The following is a 19,456-nucleotide window of genomic DNA, read 5'->3' on the forward strand; positions in this document are numbered from 1 at the left end:
AGATTCTTGGAATTGACAAAAGAATAGATTGAAGCTTTCGAATTATAAAGTAGTTCAAAAGGGTTCGATTCGGGCGACCTTTTTCTGTAAACCCTGCGCCGTGGCGGCTGGACCCGGTCGGTCATTAGGCCCAAAGGATTTCCTTAAATGGGCCCGGCCCGGAGGCCCGACGGCGCGCTCCATCCCGCGCGTCCTTCGGAACTTCGAACGTTAAAGACGAAATCGAAAGCGGTCTATTTCGGAGTCTCCGTAAATTCACCCGCCAAAAAATTGAGAAACGCATTTCGCCATCTTCTCTCGCGCATCCCTGTCGCAAAGCACGATTCTTTTTCTTTGTCATGCCGGTTTTTGCCTAGATCCTGAATCAAGATTGCTTCTTTCGAGCGCGCTTTCGCGTCTGAGCTCAGATCCGGAAGATTTCCTGGGTAAACCGACGGTTTGTGATTAATGGGTTCGGCTGGATTTTTCATGCGGGCGACGTGGTCGATGAAATTATTGATTTTCTTTTTGTTTTTGGGGGATGGGTTTCTTTTTAGGGATTGTGAAATAACTGAATTGTGAGCTTCTGGCAGCTAGAGCGAGATGTACGGGAGAAAGGCGAGCCAGTTGGTGAGAGAACTCACTGGCGGTGAGAAGGGGCAGCTCAAGGCTTTTAATGTGAGTTTCGTATTTGGTATTCTTGTACTCTAGTGATTCGCATTGGGTAGTTTCGATGTGAATTCGGGATCTGATGCTGTAGCAGATATGTGTGGCGGAATCCAGATCCCGATATTGGAGTTCTTTGGTTCTTGTGTATGCCTTTTCATGTCTTTTGGAACTTTCACCGGGGTTTCAAATGCTAAAACCCACTTTTATTTTGATATTTGTTTATCTTGTTGCTTCTGCCTTATATATCGACTCATACCTGAAGTGGGATGTGTTTGCTTGAGAAAGGTGCTAAAGTGAAAATACGACGAGAATTGGAGCGATAGGGAGGTGTAGTGCTTCTTTTTACTATGATTGGTAGCTCAGTCCTGCTGCGATTGCACCACCCATAAATTCTTGAGATGGACTGGCTGTTGTTTGATTGATTATTTCGTTCTTGACTTTATGAACGTGTTACTATAGTAATATCTCTGCACGCAAACACCATGGCCATATTGGACAATTTCTATTCATAATTCATGTGTTGAGTTTGGTTCTAAAACATATTGTCAATGTACCATGTATTATGTCGACTTTTCTGGGGAGACATATAAGCAATACATGCCTTTATGCTTAACTTCTCTAACATGTTCATGGCCGATATCTTGTAATACTAATGTTGCTTTTAAGGGTTTCTTTTTGCCTTTGCATGTTCCAGCACTTTTAGTTATTGTCCTTTTGCCAAACCCTACCTGCATTTTCAATCAAGTGTTATCTTCTTTTATTAAGGCAAGATTCAATGATTCTCTATTTTTCTCATCTTACTCTGGAATATGTGTGTGTTTTACTAGATCAAATGGCTTTCGCATGCTACATATAACCATACTCTCTCACTATAATCATGCAGGATGACTTATTTAATCAAGTAATTAAAGAATGTAGTTCACATCATGTTGGGCTTCAGGCCTTGTTCAGGTAATCCTATTTCCTCTATGTTTCTTTTAAATTTGGGTCATTCTCTTTATGTGGTCAAGTACTGGCTCTTAAGCAGATAATTTTATATACTTCCTCTGTCTTTATCTGAGTTAATTTTTAGCCAGAAAAATTTTTGAGTGTATAAAATCTAGCTGGTATGACTGCCACAAATGCATAGGATCATCTTATCATCTAGTATGGCATGCAGCAGAATTTCATGTTTTTACCCTTTTCAATTGAAAATTTACATATTGACTATGGTAGTTATAGCAGAGAGGAACTTTTACCAGTGCAAGTGTATTTTACTATAGTAAGCTTACTGGATCAGTTTGTGATGATCTCAAGGATTCACATCTTTTTACTTTCTCATTGTCACCACAAGTTAGGCTCTAGCATCATCTCAAGTTACTCAACTGCATTATGCAAAACTTTGGTCGCATCAGACTTTGGATTTACAAGAATATGTTGCAATAGGAATATGCAGGAAGAAGGCTTGGATATCCAAACAACCAGAAATGCAGATTTCTATGGTGCACTGATTCATCATCTTTCTCTGACTCGAAATAAACGCTGCCTAATGGCATACATGTAAAAATTATAGTATTCCCTGTCTTTTCCACTTTTCATTAATTGCTCCCTGTAATTGTCGTTCAACTCTTTTACCCTAACATTATTTTGCTTAATGATTTTGTGACTTTAGGTACAACAGAGCAGAGGTTATTAGAAGTTTGAAGTGGAAGTTAGGGCGTGTGCTTCCCAATGAACTTGTTACAAAGTTAAGCAACTCTGAGAAGGAGTACTTTAAGGGTTACTCTGCTGCTCTGGATGCATATATGAATGAAATGAATCTGGATTTGACAGTGGTAAGCCCCACTCCTCTCTATCTGAATATGGTCCTCCTGATTTGAAACATCTGTTGAAAAAATGTCAAGTCAGTGTTAGTGTGGTTTCACTTGAGAAGTTTGGCTTGACGGATACTTCACATGTTCTTTGGTACGGTGCGGAAAACAAGGGATGTACTAATGAGCATATAGGAAAGGGACATCAGAGCAGGATTATATTTAATGATTTTGTTGTATCATACGGTCGTGAGTGACAATTACAACATTTTTATGCAAACGGATTGCAATGTTAATCTTGAGATATGATCACTGCATCTCGACATATCTAGTTAATGAAAATTTGGCAATGCGCAATTCACTGGGAAGAGCTGAGGGATATCTTAAGAATCAGTTTCATGTAAAGATAGTCAAAGGAGTCAAAGTTCGCTGTTTCTTGTTTGTGGCTAATGGGAGTTTGTCTAATTAAGTGATTGTTTCTCTCCTTCCATCTGTTGCATTCTTTTCATATGATGGTTAAGTGATAGATCTTAGTCTGTGGTAATGATGCACTGGTTTGCCTGCTTTTTGAACTTTCAGCCTCATCCCTGTACTGTTGGCTGCGATCTGGATTTCACTGCTTTCAACCAGAAATTTCCAATTTTAAACACTTTTTTTGGTTATCCACAAGCTTCAATACTTGCAAACCTTCACATAATACTCATTGCGTCATTTACATCCTTTGAACAGTTAAAAGCCACAATATGCGTACAGTAATCAATGCATTATTTCTTTAAGCTATTTGCTTAAGAGTTTAAGATGTTCATCACGTTTATTTATTTAAGGGATGTAACTGCAATCACATCTGATTCCAACACCTGTTGTCAAGCTGTGTGCATCATTAACCTCTAGAGTTGTTGGAGTTTGGACCTGCAAATTAAGTCATACTTTTAACTCCTTTTATGTATTTTGATCATTGTTTGTGTTGCGCCTGGGATAGGGTGCCAAGGGGTGGCATTATCAGTATTGATTGTGAGGAATATGAAGATTTTCTGAAATTCTACTTGTGTCAACGTTTTTGCTTTTCTTATAACTGGACGCAAGCATAGAATTCTCAGATGAATTCTGAAGTGCAATACACTAAAGACTAAAGAGCACTTGAATAATTAATTTCTTTGAGAGTAGATGAGTAAGAACCATGTGCTTCTCGGGATGTCCAATGCATGATTAAAGTCTTTGCCAGGATATGGTGCCACCGAAGGATCCCTACATTCAGGTTAGAGTTCTTGATGATATTGGTGAAGTGTTGCTCACGGACCGGTCTGCCAATCTTGCTCGCTACTCGATGCACTTTCTCAAACGAACTGACGCTGAACAATATATTTGTCAGGTTTGTTGTTCTGTCAAGTTGCTCATATTACCTGGTCTCATCAATTTTTCCAATCAATCAGTTGCTCTGGATTCTGTTAACAGGGTTTAATGGAGGAACTCTTAAGCTGACCAATGGAATTAACCCAGTCCATGCACTCTCGATGGGCATCCACAGGCTCTCTAGCTGAAATGTACTTGTATTACGTCGCTGCTCTAAGCACGAGCTAAGCAGTTGGTGGAAGAACAAGCAGAAGTGAGTCAGATCAGAATACTGATTATCTTGCCTGGTCAGACAGCTGGACATAGTAAACAACACCCAAGAGAAAAGATCAGACATGATCGCTAGTTTAACTTGCAGAAATAAGTGTAAATCATTCTAGCAATGAAGATGACATGCCCAATTTTTTTGCTATTGGCTTTCAGCAAAAGAATATTAATGGCTTTTTAGATGTGGTAGAACTCATTTAAGAGCCAGCAAAAATATGACTACCACAGATGTACAAATACATGAAACTTTGGATGTATTTGAGAGTGCTGTTTGCAGGATGGATTATGCAATAATGGGGAATTATTGTTTTTTTTTTTCTAGAGGCTTTGCGCATATGAATGGTTTTGGTCCCTCTTGGTTTTTTCAATGTAATTTAGCAAGTGCAGCTGCCTCTCCACAAATTTATCGATCACCAAGTAGCCTCATGGGTAATGTATCTCATCACATAGCTGTCTCACTTTTTCTTCCAATAACTTTTTGTGGAATGACAGTACATTGGTACTTGTAAATTACTGTGGAAATGAAGCTGCATGCAAAAATTTAAGGGATGCATTTGTACATTTATTCACGTCCACACAATTTTGACGGTATGCCTCTGTGCTTTCCAGATGAAGTATATTTATGTAATTGCGCTGTAGATCGTGCTTTCCAGATGAAGTATATTTATGTAATTGCGCTGTAGATCTTTTACATTTTAGTCTTCGTGCTCACTGCATATATTCTATAGTGGTGAGAAATAAATTTTTTTAAGTCTTCGTGTCTTCATGACTTGCACCAATCAATTATCCATCTTACGGTTATGTTGCATGTGCTTTTGACTCCTTTTCTGAGAGTTAATTGGTAAGGTAAAAGCTTCATAATTTCCACTGCAGTTGTTTCTACATGCTACAGTAGTGAAATCACATCAGCCATACTTTGAAGTCCATCATGCATATAATGTTACAAACTCAATAATTAAGAGGATACTTGTATTCAGAATTTGGTGATCCCACGCATTGATAAGGTAAGCAGCTAATTCGAAACTAGAATATCCTTGCTGGATAGTTCCTTGAAATATGTTGCGTCTGGTCTCGCCAGTTAATGCTGCAGTAGAGTCTTTACTGTTCCTACCACTTGAATACGGTTGAACATAGATTATTTTCGTATCAAGTTATATGAGGGGAAAAAACTAAAAGAACTCAAAGGGCAGTGCTTTTCTAATTTATCCTAGATATAGTCTGTTGCAGTATCTTTTCTTCTTCTATTTTATGGAAAGATAGCATGTCCTGTTAGTTAGTATTCAGTTGGTCATGTCCTTTGGACTGTTACCGTCAGTAGTATTTGTTTGTCCTTCGAGGTAGAGATTCATGAAATCATCGAATTTTGGGGCTTGCATGTGGCAGGTAGAGGGACAAAGAGGCCTATCCTGATCTGTATACACACAGTAATTGGCCTGCTCCACTCTTCTTAAAGACTGTCGAAGCTGCTCTAATTAGATCATCTTTCATGCTCCCAATGGTTTCACTTTGTGCTTAGTAAGGAATCATATTGACGTTTTCATAAACTGTTCACAACCGTTGAGACCGCAAGCTGTAAAAAAAGTTCAATTTCAGGCAATAACATCATCTTATCCGGTTGAGAGCTGGACAGTTTCCAGCTGTCTAGGTATACTTAAGAGTATTCAAGGCCATCATAACTACAATTTACATGATATTACGCGAATTAAAAGTCTCAGAGCATGCTATTTTCTAAGATGTTGATCTGGTATGTGGTTTCTCAGAATTCATAGAGGTAAAGTTTCAAGGTGATATCCACTGGCCAAATCATCAAAATCCCGTGGATGGACTGAACATGGAAGAATAATTTTGTTGTGCAAGCACTCTCGATATTCCTCGAGAAAGATGGAAGAAAACTCTAGCAACTAGTTAGGGCAGCTTAGGATGCTGTATGCAGCTTTGCTGAGACAAATCTGATAAGTGAGAACCATTGTTGCAGAACCTGCAGATGATACTGTATGGTTGATTAGTTCAGGTTGGAGATTTTTGACACCCGTAGACTATCCACCATACCCCTCCCACTCATATCCCCAATCATATTTTGACAAACAAAGGTCTACCATATGAGCCCTTGTAGTGGCGTATCATGCACTGAAATAAGATCATGCTGGGTTTTAGTAGAAGTATTTTTGGGACAACTTTGAGCACCATATGACTTTCTTAATCCTTCCTTTGACTAATCTTCTCATCTGAAACTCCTCTCTGATAATCAGAATTGCGTCATGAGAATCAGGAAGACAGTGGAACCATGGAATTGTCCGTCACTCAACGTGGCTCAGCCACACCACCCATGGTGTGAGCCACTTGAGAAGAGCTACCAAGTAGCTATTACAGGGCGCCAGAACTTTGCCTCTGGTGCCACAGCTTCAGTTTTGAGCTTATTGATTTCTAATCAATAAGAAAATGCTCCACCTTTTGTTCCATGAAACCATCGACTATAGAGCCATATGCGCATAATCATAGTTTGATTGCAGGGATCCTGTTTTATAGACAGCCTGCATCAAATCTTCAACGACATCCTGAGTTTTTCCTGTTTAGCTAGCTACTATGAGGAGCAGCTTATCAGTGATTTCACTACTGCAGAACAGAAATGAGTAGTTATGGAGCAAGCAGGACGAATCTTTGATACAGATAAACATCAATTACATTTTATACAGAATTTTGCTTAAAGAATTCCTCAGGAGTTAGGACATAGACATTATGACCAATGCTTGGCCTAGTCTACATTAATTGAGGAAGTGAGATGGAGCAAGATTCGGATGAAGGAGCACTGCTCTTATTGGGAAATTCTGCACTTTTTTGCCTCTGATAGAATAACACCCTTCAACCCAAAACCATTCCCATCTTCCCTTATCTTTCATTTCCCTCCAAACAACCATACCTGACCCAAGATCTCTATACAAACACATAACCCCATCAGTACCCACACATTTTGTACTGCCCCAATTCGACTTCCCACCTAACAATTTCAACCCCAATTCACGTGGCATTTCCTCAACCAAACTCCAAACCTCACCTTCACTGAGCTCCCACACGGATACTGCTCCCTGCATGTGCCGCCGACTAGTGTCAGCCTCCCGTTTTGGAGGATCAGCGCCGCAAATTCTAGCTGATCTGCTAATGGTACGCTTAGTTCACGCCAGTTATTTGTCCCGATCTCGAAGCCCATGATGCTGTAGGCCCTGGCTGAGGTCATCCAGTAAAGCACCCCATCACAGCATACACTTTCATCAGGCGTCCAGACTGTTAGCCTCACCGCGAATTCCACTGGCATCGGCCCGATAATCTGCCACCTCTCATGAACTGAATCATAGGCTTCCAACGTGGACTCATACATGCCACAACCGCGGGGGGCATCGGACATTCCTCCAGCGACATACACCCTGAAAGCAGGGAATGAAGCACCTCGGCTCGGCTCCAACATTACAATTCCTGTGGCCGGATTGGTGCGCAAAACGTTCAACTTCGGCAATCGCTTATATTGCCTCGTAAAAGGGTTACATAGAGCTAATTGGTGGACTGTAGTACTTGTGGATCTTAGCAGGATAAGACCACCACCAACAGGAGAAATGAGCCTCACCGGGTCCGGCAAGAAATCAAGGGGAAGAGCATGCCAATTATCCGAATTCGGATTGTGGACATAGCAGCATCCACTGAGGCTGCGAATGGGCACTGCCACGAACCACGGTGGATGCTGCCATGTCACCGCCGATCCGGTGCTCAGCAGGTAACCTCTGCCGCACTTGTGCCAATGCCGGCAAGCTGAGTTGGCCCGGGCTAACGATTCCGGCGAGAGGAAGGAGAAGATCTTGGCGAGGATGTCCAACGGAAGGTTGTTCCACATTTTTTCAACAGAAGATGGTGAAGGTTTTGTCTAAGCTGAACTGAGCGGCTAATATCTATACATGCTTCAATCCAAGAGCAACCAATGTGGTCCCGTGCAATTGCAGGCGGTGGATCATTGACGATGTATATGTCATGGGGATGCGTGACCCACATGGAGCTATTTGTCTGACCCACATGTGATGATGTGATGATTTATGCTTGTACGGGTTTTCCATTTTAAATTGCCAGGGAGGTTGGTTCCTGGAAGAGCCCAGGGGGCAAGTTGCTGTTACATTGAATATGGGGCTACAATCTCTGCGCCGCTTCTGAGCCAGTCGTTTGCATATATAATTTCTCGGCTGCTTTCCTCTGACTTTTTGTGAAGGTGGTAGGGCCTTCAGAATGAGGTGCTCCGACTGTTCATCGTATATTACTCTCTGCAAAAGGTTGGCTTAGAGCTAACTAAAATCCACCAGGAAACCACTGACCTCAACTTTCTTCCTCCTCAGATGTTCTCTGCCTTTTTCTTTCTCACAGTCTAGTGCAAATTCACGTAAGTCGTTCAGTTGTTGCTTTGCTCCTTTAGTAGACTTGCGTCCCCTAAACCCTAATCAATGTAGTTTTGAAACTGCGAAATAGACTTTTTTAACGAGAGTTATGACTTTTCCTTTTTCTCCTAATAACATGTCATCACCTCCTATATCTTTTCCACAAACAATCTTTAACACCCTAGAAGCATAAACTGGCGGATGCGGTCGATAGTTCGGTAGAATATGTGGGATGAGAGAACTATCATGCCCATTAAAGATTAAACGATGGTCAAGACACCCCAACAATCCCGTTATAAACAAGAAGAAATGAAAGAAAGGAAAGAATAAATGGTATATGACGTCCCTCAGACGAGAATGAATTCCTTGAATTTTTTGACCGAGTACTCAACGCTCGTGAAAATGGACTATATGTGTTTGTGATCTTCATTTTCCAAGGGTTTTTAGCGCACGAAACTTATCAGATCTAATCTTATTGCAATTTGGCATGGAATTTTTCCTTTTTTTGTGTGCCGCCCCCAATAGAAATGTTCGGGGCATGAGAGAGAGCATAATGAGGATGACAGAGGCTCTCACTCCTCATATGTATCGTCAATTATGTTAGGTACGGTGACATAAACGGTATTTGATTTTTGACCAAATGTATAATGTATTCATGAACTTTTAATTTGTTTAATGTGGACCTTAAACTTTAGTTCAATGTGCAATGTGATCTATAAATTTTAAACTTATTTAATGTGATTTTTAAATTTTTTGTACATGTTCAATTTAGTCCTCAAACTATATAAAAATGTCAATGTTGTCCTATTAATTTAAGTTTAAGGATAATATTGGACATTTTTGTATACTTCGGAGATTACATTGAATATTTTAAAAGTTTAGGAGTCATATTGTAAATTGAGTTAAAATTTATGAATTACATTAAACGTATAAAAAATTCAGGAATCATATTACACATTGAATAAAAATTTGAAGATTATTTTCGTCATTCCCCCCGTTACGTTACATCAGCTTGACAAAGGCTTATGCGACGGTAAGCTAAAAACTAGGCATCTTGTCCTGTATCCTAAAATATAGATTGCAACTTAACATTCTCGAAAAAGTCGACGTGGCAAGTGGCAAGTGGCAAGTAGCAACGACAAGTCGTTTTCGCACAAACGGCCAATCGAAGAGGAACGGCGAGAAGGGGCGCGCGGGACCGCGAAATTTGCAAATTTACCGCCACGATCTCCCGACGACCTCTCCCGCTTCGACTCGTTTTTCGTTGGGTCTCCCACCAAGATCTTCTCCTGGTTTTTCTATTCGCAAATTTTCGATTTTTTTCTCAAGTGTAGGCAAAATGTCCTCTTCCAGAAAAAGGGCTCGAGCGATTTCTTCCGTCGCTGCGTCTGCATTCTTTCTCCTCATCATCCTTCAGGTCCCTCTTTTCAGGTAAATATGCCCATTGTTTATCTCCCCACTTGCGCTTCTCTTTTCCCTTTTTGGTTGTCATGATATGATGAACGTCGGTCAAGAAATGAAGATTATTATTATTATTATTATCTTTTAATATGGGAAAGATTAGTGCAATGATGTCGTTTTCTTGCTCCGCTATGATTGGGTTTTTGCGTTTGAGGATCCGGGTTGGTCACTGGTGCAAATGGGTCGTTCGTTTTTGGGTCTTTGAAAGGGACAAGAGAACAGATGAACCAAAGATTTTGTTTACCCTCGTTCCGTAGAGAAATTTCCGGTTCTTGATGATGACTGAAGCGATGTTATGTTTTCTATGGGAATGTGACTGATGGGTTCGATTAGAAGCAAACGCTCCATTTCCACAAAAAATAAAAATGTGACCTCGATGATTAGCTTCTTCCGGTTTTTCATGCCCCGCTATTAATGCTTTTTCATGTTTCCATCTGGACTACGGCAGTGAGAGAGGGAAAATGAACTACAAGGAACGCTTTGAGAATGTTATAAAACCAGAAATGGTTGGACTATTGAAAGGATAAGTAACGAAGAAAAGATCCAAATGTGTTATTCCTTTAAGAAGAACCAGCACATGTAAGAGGGTGGATTTGAGTTGATGACAGGCGGATGTGATTATGGGTCTGGTTTGTATTCTCCGTTATGTGGCTTAGAGGAAGTTGCTGCATGTTTTCAATGTTCTGCATCTGCAGATTCAACTATGTTGTTTTTCTTCTGGCTCTCCAGGGTTCCATGTAGGATTGGAATGTGCACAACACCAATGCAGGTGACAGCCTCTCAGTTGTTTGCGAGTGAACTCTTCCCTCAGTCTGTAGTTAAAGCTCTTCTTTATCCGGGAGCTGTTGCCAATGCTTTTATGAGGGGCAAGACCATACCAACCTATGATGACTTGCTAGACACCTACAATTTCGCCAATTCTAAGGCGGTTTCATCAGCTATAGATCTTCGACGCATTGAGGTCTTCACCGTTTCTCTTACAATGGCATTTTTAATTTATTAGTTGGGGTATTCTGTGTCATTTGGAGTTTTTCTTCATCTGCTGGAGGTTAAAAACTAGAGAGCAGGAAACTTGGAATGATCTGGAAGCTCCTCACGTGCCATCTATTCACAGATCTATGTTTTCGTCCTCTGCACCATATTTGTCTTATGCAGGACCCATGATCTTTCATTTTCATTTTTGCTTTTTGCATTAGTTGAACTCTGGCAAGCGTGGCCAGGTATTGAATAAATTCTCTCTGGAGCCTCTAATTATAGGTTCAACACTTTCTATCACAGAAAAGTTGCACTGCCATGCAATTCTGTAATGCAGAGTCTACACAACCTTTTGGGTTTTAAGCTGAGCTCATTTTACAAGTTGAAAAAGCCTTTTGTTCATTTGTCATGGTGAGCTTATTTATAATTTCTCCTTCTGATCCTGGCCTATACACCAGGTCCTCGCGGGGAGCTACTTAATGGTGGCAGGAGCTCTTCTAAGTCTCATGAAGCCGGTAAGAATGAGCTTTTTTGGTGCACTTTTAGTCATTTGGGGCCTGGCAAGGGAAGTCATGCTCGTGAAGACTGCATACTCCAATCCAACAAAATCCATTAGTATGTACCCAACATTGTTCTTTGCAGCAGTTTCTGCTTTTGCCTCAATGCGGAAGGATGTGAGAAAGATCGTACGTATGTGCAGAACTGGGGAGGTTGAAATGTATAGACTGAAACATGAGAAAGCAAAGCACAAATGAAAGATAGTCATATTCATCTGTATATGACATCTAGTATGATTCTTTGCCAAATACAAAAACTGGAATGATTAACTGGGAAATCATATTTTTTTTGTTGGGCAAACCAGCCTTGTGTAAAGCAACTCTAGAAAAAATATGACAGGCTTAGTAGCTGCATCAAGCATTTCTTCAAGTGGTTGCCCTTTAATTTTTTATCTTTTTGATTCTATTAGTTTCCAACTTCTGCCGCAGGTTTTGTCATACTCAACACCTTCAACTTCCATTCTATGCTATTAGGAACTGCAATTACAGTCTATCAAGCTTTGTGCTCCAATCCTGTTCAATCTGGTTGACTAGAATAACATCAACCATACAGATTTTTTAAGGCTATCTTTATTAGAGTGCATCCACTGGCCATAAGTAAATGTCAGAGAATGCAGGAACAAAAAATATCGGCACCTAATTACTTTTCCCACCTCAATATATGATTGTGTGACGATGGTTGCGGTGTGAATGTTGTGATCTCTTGTTGTAATGTTCTGTGATAAACTGCTCCAAGTAGTAGAAACTTTTATGTAAGAGGTGCTAAAAGAACACGTGTGATGATGGTTAGAACTAAGATGTCTTAATGATCTTCAAAGGATGTGATCATGGATAATAACTCAGTTTAATGACCATATCATTCCCCACCAAATAAGAGCATGGGAGGGTCAAAAGGACAGGATAAATGCAAAGTGCCCAATTATTGCAGAGAAGTGGACATACACTGAAGATCCAATCATGGACTTACAAGGGACCAAATGAAAAGGTCATATCTTATTTGATCCAAGTCAATAAGAGATTCAATCAGTTAGTGCAGATAATTTGAAATTGGAAGAAAAATTTCAGAAAAACCATCTACTGCAACATCTTTATTTCAGGCGAATAAGGAAGAATGGTTATGAGAGCATCCTCGTATCCAACCGGATCTGTAAGATGAACACAACGAATAAAGAGATGAAGAAAACTCACTAGAACTGGGCGTGGGAAGAAGAACAACAGCAAGTTTAAAAGTAAGATACCTCCATCCTCCAGAAGGATTTTGATGACCTCTCCAGATACATCAGCCTGTGGGTAAAAAGAGAAATTCACCATCTGAGACCGCAAACTGAATTTTTATTGCAATAAAATGTGCTAATGCATGTGAAATGGAACTCAAAAGAACGTAAGAGCAGAAGCAAGAAGAAGAATCCTCTTGACCTTGATAGGCATCTCTCCACCGAGTTGATCGATGTAGCAGACTACTTGTCCTTCCTTTACAATTTGCCTCTGCAGGATGAACGTGAGATTTTAGTTTAGAAGCTAGATATACACTAAGTGTAAGTTGTTATGTGCGAGAAGTTTATTTCCATTTTGGTACTCTCGGTGACACCATCCAGTTCAGCAGAGCTCAATCTTTAAATAAGCCGGTCAAGTTTGTTTTCCATGTCATCGATTCAAGAGAGTATGTCCATGGCTAAGGATGGAGGTTTCAGTGGAGCTCTGTTGGCTTTCCAGTGGTAGGCCCGGCTACTGAGTTGCTCAGTCATCTTCGGCAGTATTGGCGTATAAAGAAGATGGTTACTCACTCTCTGAACCAATTACTAATAAGAAAATTAGCTGATGTTTCAAGATCCTTTCTGTTAATTTGCTAAACCCTTTTCAATAACTTGGATGTTTAGAATTTAGACATGAAAAATTAATGACAATAATTCATGATGCAATTCGGAACTTATAAACTGGCCTTATAACCTCATCTTTTTACCTCTTTACATGCAGGTGGAGCACGCTTCCCTTTTATAGTACGAGATCTTTTAAAAAACCCGACCTGGTTCAGGTGAAACTTTGATGAGTAAGCTCAGAGAGAGAGAGAGAGAGAGAGAGAGAGAGATTACTTCAAACATGGACTTACCCTAGGAGACTGGAGTACAAACAAGCCTTCATTAACTGCTTTCTTTAGCGTTATCTGCCATCTACTTATGGAGAATATCGATTTGGTGATAGCTAAAGAAGTTTTTGGGAGTGAAGCACTTGCGACATGTTCCTCAGGTGTTGCATCGGCTTTAGGAGGAGCATGCAACTGGGGAGATGGAGGTAAGGTGGTAGTCTTTCTGGTCGGATTTCTTGCAAGATATAGCTGAAAACCGCTGAGCTAATTGTGGAGAGGAATAAAACAAAGAGAACTTTAATTGGATCTGAGTATCTTTAAAGACTCCTACAAGTTAGCTGGAGCCCAAATTGTAAAAATCTTCCTAGTTTACATGAATTTGTGAATCCAAACCAAGTCTGCTTACCTTTATTTCAATTTCTTCAACTGAACTTGCCTTGCATATGCCAGTTATCAGAGATCCAACCTGCAGATAAATCTCAAATGACTTAGCAAGGTAACTACTTGTAAAGTTTCCTGCAGAAGGGTGCTCCCATTTCCAAAATTCAGAAGAAACTTGTCCCTGCATTAAGTGTGCCTATGAATCAGGGCAACATACTTTCCTTTGGAGTTATCATGATAAGCATAATCCGCAGCCTCCTATCAAAAATTTAAACTGATAATTATAAGGATGCTTAGATCTCATCATACTTTGCCATGGAAGTTAATGAGATCATCAAGTAGGGAAAAGATGGAAGAGACAGGAGAATCTGGTCAGCAAAGTCTAACACATAGGAATGATGCATGTTGGAAGTTGACCAGAGTTTCATGTAGTCATTTCATCAATAGGGTTAGGAGTGGTAGAAGTAAATTCTCTGTAAGCATCATATTCAGGTGAATGACATTATGAACAAATGTTCAAAGCAGAACAAAAATGAAAATAAAGCATTATTTCTTCTTTTTATCTTGAGTATGTCTGTATTATGCCGCAATCCACTTGCACTTTACTAAGGAGCTCGGGTAGAAGAAAAGCTGTATATAGTCTTAATGAAGCATAAGAGGAAAACTGGAGATTAATGAGTTGTGCACCAGCAAGAAGGAACTTAACCTCAGATAGATCTGGTGTGTGTCTCCTCGTGAAACCAGACGTGTTGGAACCATCTACATGTACAAAGTAGCAATCATCATCAACAGTACTCGACCATAGCCAGCTCACAGCAAAATTAGTCTTTAAGTAGGACAACTTTGTTTAGTTTCTCTCTTTGACCATGTGCAGATGATTTTCGGATTATGAGTGCACAAAAATTTCATTGAGTGAAACTCCGGCAGATCAGGTTTTTTGAAAAGTTAAAAGCACAGGATAGACATCAGTGATGAGTACATACGTTGGCTTCCAGAAGATGAAGTACAGTATATTCTCCATTGGTCATCTGTCGTGGAAGATATCCTTAAACCTGCATGATTCTGTAAATTGTGTACTATCCAAGTTATCCTCAAATTGGATTGATGTGCTTCACCAACTCTCGCTATATTGAAGTTGAGATTTGATATATTAACTCTTGAAGTTCCTAAGGTACCTGAAAGAAGTAATGCCAGGACATACAACTATCATCTTGAAGAATGAATCATTTCCGCTATCAGAATCAGACTGTATAATTTGATGCCAATACCAACTGCGTTTGTTGGACATAGGTCATTAATACTAATATGTCAGGCGCTATTCAGAGGTTCTATGTCACAGGAGAACACTAACAGCACCCTCCAAAGGTATGGAATTGCTCAAATTCGTACTCATCAAGAGCTATGCCGATACCTTATGCAAAAAGAGATTCATGTAATCTCTCCCGACTCGTAAAAAATTAAAATAGTGCCAGAGCGCCAGTGTTCAAGAAGTATGACCCAGAAATTCCAAAAACATCGCCTGATTTCCTTAATGATGGAGTATCCTGTATGGTCCTGGTTATTGTTTCCAGTAATCAATGGAAGCAATGATCATTCTAATACAACCACAATTCATTAGGGGATTAAACAGCGCTCGTGGGTCACACAGCTGCAGTGAGACATTGAAGACGATATGTAATGGGTCAAGGGTGTTGTGGATGTGAATCTCGATCGAACACCCAGAACTTAATAAAAAGAACTTCCGATTTGATGAATTCTGAATGGCATTTAATAACAGAGGAGGGATATAATTACTAGTGCCACCATTTCTGATGCACATCGATCAAATAAGACAGAGGGCAACCATCCTTCACGAACGAGAATCACATGGGCAAGATGAAAGATTGATGCCTGACCCGACAGAAAGAAGTAAGAGAGACAGAGACATCACCAGAAGCCATTTACAGTGCTTTGACCTCTGCGGCAGCCAGATGAATTTTGATGACGTTGATGTACAAATTTAACTCTGAAACTCCAAAACCGAAGGCAAAGGCAGACAAAATCTTTCGTGAAAATGGCAATGTATGTTCCATGAAAGTTGCATCATAAACGTATAAACTAAAATTTTTTAAGGGAAGACGAGAGAATATTATTTGCAGATCGATCGTTTATACTGTCTCCAGCTTGCAGAGCCAAACAAATGACGACCGCTGCAATTGTCCAAATGAATCGCCTTGCTTTGTTCCCACTGAAAGAAAAAAAGAGAGACGGAATTCTGCAGTTTGTCTCGTGTGTAAGAAGCGTAATCAAGGCTGTAAGAGCGAATTGTCTATGCATGCTCTGACCTAAGGTAGATTAGACCCTGGGATGCGGATGCCTCTTCGGTTTCGCGTTTGAGTTTAACTTGGTTTCAAATTGTAATCATCGGTGACACCTTCAATTCAAGTTTAATGTGAAGAGAAGAAATCACCCAAAAAAATCAACAAGTAAAATAAGGATGTCAAAAATTTTCATGATTCTATTCAAATGTTGGTGTCCATTCCACGAGAAGAGCCACGCGCCGAAGATTTATTATATATTCGGAGAGTACAAGGTTTACAGTCGCTCAATTGCCTAGTGTTTCGAAGTCCTAAATTACACTCAAATCATACTCATAGGGAACTCCAAGAGAAAGGCTTTTGTTAGCCCCAGTGTGTACAAGCGAAATCCTGCTTTTATATGTTCCAATATGACTTGCCAACCTAATCCCGTGGAATGTAATCTGATAGCTTTTTCGCTTGTTTCAACATCAAACCACACAAGTCCCGTTTGAGTTTGGAATTTCAATTGGATCGGAGTTTTCACGTGCTCAAACTCGAGACGTGATTTAACACAATTTCTCTGAGAATGCTAATGGTACTTAAAACAAAATTTTCAACTGATGAAAGGGAAATATTCATCTTTCACTAATTTCCTCATACCTGGTAAAAAAACAGAAGAAAAATGTCCTATCCGAATCATCACTGTCGAAGATTAATCTCAAAGACGAATCGCAGCATACGCATCATATATTTCAATATTAATTGCTGTATTCTCACCGTTAAATGTCAGTGACTATTCATGGTACGTACCAGAGATTTCAGGGCTTACAGTTAATTACACAGCTGTCGATTTACATTGATTTCAAGGGCACCCATTAATCTCATCAAGCTGGATATTGCCGTCTGATGAGAATCGCTCCAATCATATGACTACATAATCTCGTTATTTTCGACAACATAATTAACTTACCAATGACGACAAAATGAGAGTATTAGGGACGGTAAGTCTAATGATGAAGTGAAATTGAGATGACAACAGAGCAAAAGTCGAGGACAAAACGACAAGAGAAGTTGTGTTGACGGTGCGGACATTCATAAGAGATCAAACGACACAAATTTGCATCAGATCTCGTTGTTTGTAACTAATTATCAATTTCCTTAAACATAGTTTAATCTTTTAGAATAGCGAATTGATTAAATCCACCGACTAATGTTTTTGATGAAATCAGGTAACTCTTTTGCTCAAGTGAACAGAAAATCTCGTCGAGCACCCACCGCCCCCCCAAAAAAAAAAAAAAAAAAAAAAAAAGAAGAAGAAAATCTCGGTTGGGATTTGCTCAAATCCCATTTAAGTAAGTCCCTAAATATTAAAGATAAAGAAGAAGAGAAGAAGAAAGCAAGGGAAAATTAATCCGAGGAAAATTAAATGCTATAATGTGATAGTCACGGGTATGAAAATAGTATCGCCATGGGGAGATTATAAAGTTGTTAAAAAAGAAGAATTGAAATTTTCAAATTGAAGATAACATTATAACCATTTTCCTTTACACTAATGAAGATACTATCGCACATTTACATGGATTCTCTTTGTATGCTTGGCTAAGTTGGTTTGAAAGGGCCTTTTGTTATTTTAGATTTTTGAGATTCGGTAGAGGAAATTTCACCATTGTTGGACAACTGAATCGTCGTAACTGACCCCTTTTTGATCTTTGCATCTTTGATGAATGCGATGAAAAATTAGGCCCCAGCTTTTCCTCTCTACTTTTCCTTTTCCACGATTTTGAAACTCTTATGGAAAGTATCTAACTTTAGCGATTGGTGTAAATATTTCATTCATGATAATTTCATCCATTTATTTATCTAGAAGTTTTAAAAGCAAGTTTTCCTTTTAGAAACTCCAGACATAATAAGAAAATACACTAAATTTTGCAACCCTATTATTTTCATCTATATATCACAAACAAATTGTTATAGTACACATTCGATTTTGGATTAATATCCTTCGCCTGAAAATTGCTGTCCATATCCCGTGGCTTTTTTTTAGCTTGAATAATATACTTAGATTTATCTCTTTAAGTGCAACAAACTATTTTTTATCCAAGTTCCATATTTCCCAGATTGCAATACGTGGTCATTGTTGCACCATCACTGGTACATAATAATGGTACTATTCAGCTAGCAATGCTCGAGTAGAAGTATCCTACTCTATTCTTTTAAAAAAAAAAATCCTTAATAAAAAAACATTGTACTTATGAAACCACGTTAAACTCTTATTTCCTTTTAGTTTGAATCACTGCCACTTTTACATTGGGAGATCATCTCTTGATTTTTCTCCTTTCACTCTTATAAAAGGACCATTGGAACATGAATGGACAAAGGCTTCTTGTATGAACAATTCATTTTCCGTTGATGCTAATCAAAGTGATGACAACTTAGCCTCCGTTTGTTTTGCAAGAAATATTCTTCAACGTTTGGATCATTTAGGAAAATGATTCGATTTTCCGTTGATGGATGACAAAGTCTCCGTTTGGTTTTTTAACCAATAGAAAATATTTTCTTACAAAACTTAAATTTAGGAAAATGATTTCCTAAATAAAAAGCAAAAATCAATTTTCAAAATATGATTAGATATTAGCGTTTAGACTAGAAATTTTACACTTGGATATGGAAACCCCAATACTTGTTCCTGGGCCATTGGTAGTAAGGCCAGGATTACGGGTGCATTTGGTTTAGCATTTTGAAAGCTCATTGAAAAATTCAAAAAGCAATTTAGTTTAGCCTAAAAGACTTTAGGCAAATTCAAATGTCGTTTGATAAACTATGCTTTGAGAAGTAATTTTGAGAGAAATGCCATTTGATAAAAACACATTTGAAAAGCCATTTGCATGATTAATATTAGTTTTTTTTTTTTTTAAATTTCATTTGTTTAAAATTGAAAAAAATAATGTATACAACTTTTTAAATATAAGTTTTGACAATAATAAAAAAAGATCAAATACATATATAATTTCTTTTTTAAAAAAGACCAAACCCTTCATTGGAATTTTTTAATTCTTATTTGTTTAAAATTGAAAAAAAAAAAATGTATGCAACCTTTTAAATATAAATTTTGACAATAATGCTAAAAAAATCAAAAACATATATATATTTTTAAAGACCAAATCCTTCGTCAAAATTTTTTAATTTTTATTTTTAAATTGAAAAAAAAAAAATAATGTATGCAAATTTTAAATATAAATTTGAAAATAATGCTAAA

The 19,456-nt window shown here is 38.7% G+C and overlaps 4 protein-coding genes across 6 annotated transcripts; 2 read left to right on the plus strand and 2 right to left on the minus strand.

Annotated features, from left to right (window-relative positions):
* Positions 1-228: 228 nt before the first annotated feature.
* LOC104449465 (DNA replication complex GINS protein PSF1) lies at positions 229-4,376 on the plus strand. 2 transcript variants are annotated; one of them, XM_010063633.3, is made up of 7 exons: positions 229-425; positions 537-657; positions 1,532-1,599; positions 2,074-2,187; positions 2,300-2,462; positions 3,661-3,807; positions 3,891-4,376. In XM_010063633.3, exons 2-7 carry the CDS (start codon positions 583-585, stop codon positions 3,915-3,917), a joined length of 594 nt encoding a protein of 197 aa, XP_010061935.1. In that variant the 5' UTR covers positions 229-425; positions 537-582; the 3' UTR covers positions 3,918-4,376. The 2 variants fall into 2 exon arrangements, with proteins under 2 accessions (XP_010061935.1, XP_010061936.1); XM_010063634.3 differs by having other exon boundaries at positions 573-657.
* A 2,318-nt stretch (positions 4,377-6,694) lies between these two features.
* On the minus strand, positions 6,695-8,022 carry LOC104449466 (F-box/kelch-repeat protein At5g15710). Its single transcript, XM_010063635.3, is given in 2 exon segments — positions 6,695-7,143; positions 7,146-8,022. Coding segments are annotated over 2 exon segments (1,116 nt in total). The 5' UTR covers positions 7,936-8,022; the 3' UTR covers positions 6,695-6,817.
* A 1,704-nt stretch (positions 8,023-9,726) lies between these two features.
* Positions 9,727-12,091, plus strand: LOC104449468. 2 transcript variants are annotated; one of them, XM_039315339.1, is made up of 4 exons: positions 9,727-9,895; positions 10,655-10,886; positions 11,359-11,415; positions 11,543-12,091. In XM_039315339.1, the coding sequence occupies exons 1-4, from the start codon at positions 9,804-9,806 to the stop codon at positions 11,576-11,578; spliced, it is 417 nt and encodes a 138-aa protein (XP_039171273.1). In that variant the 5' UTR covers positions 9,727-9,803; the 3' UTR covers positions 11,579-12,091. The 2 variants fall into 2 exon arrangements, with proteins under 2 accessions (XP_039171273.1, XP_010061938.2); XM_010063636.3 differs by having other exon boundaries at positions 11,359-12,083.
* Positions 12,092-12,498: 407 nt separating this feature from the next.
* Positions 12,499-16,138, minus strand: LOC104451928 (biotin carboxyl carrier protein of acetyl-CoA carboxylase-like). The gene is made up of 9 exons (XM_018875789.2): positions 15,852-16,138; positions 14,905-15,096; positions 14,628-14,680; positions 13,947-14,006; positions 13,565-13,804; positions 13,418-13,480; positions 12,874-12,942; positions 12,696-12,741; positions 12,499-12,602 (listed from the first exon to the last, which is right to left on the minus strand). Exons 1-9 carry the CDS (start codon positions 15,859-15,861, stop codon positions 12,532-12,534), a joined length of 804 nt encoding a protein of 267 aa, XP_018731334.2. The 5' UTR covers positions 15,862-16,138; the 3' UTR covers positions 12,499-12,531.
* Positions 16,139-19,456: the final 3,318 nt, after the last annotated feature.

The sequence above is a fragment of the Eucalyptus grandis genome, chromosome 6, assembly GCF_016545825.1.
Source record: "Eucalyptus grandis isolate ANBG69807.140 chromosome 6, ASM1654582v1, whole genome shotgun sequence".
NCBI classification, from domain to species: Eukaryota; Viridiplantae; Streptophyta; class Magnoliopsida; order Myrtales; family Myrtaceae; genus Eucalyptus; species Eucalyptus grandis.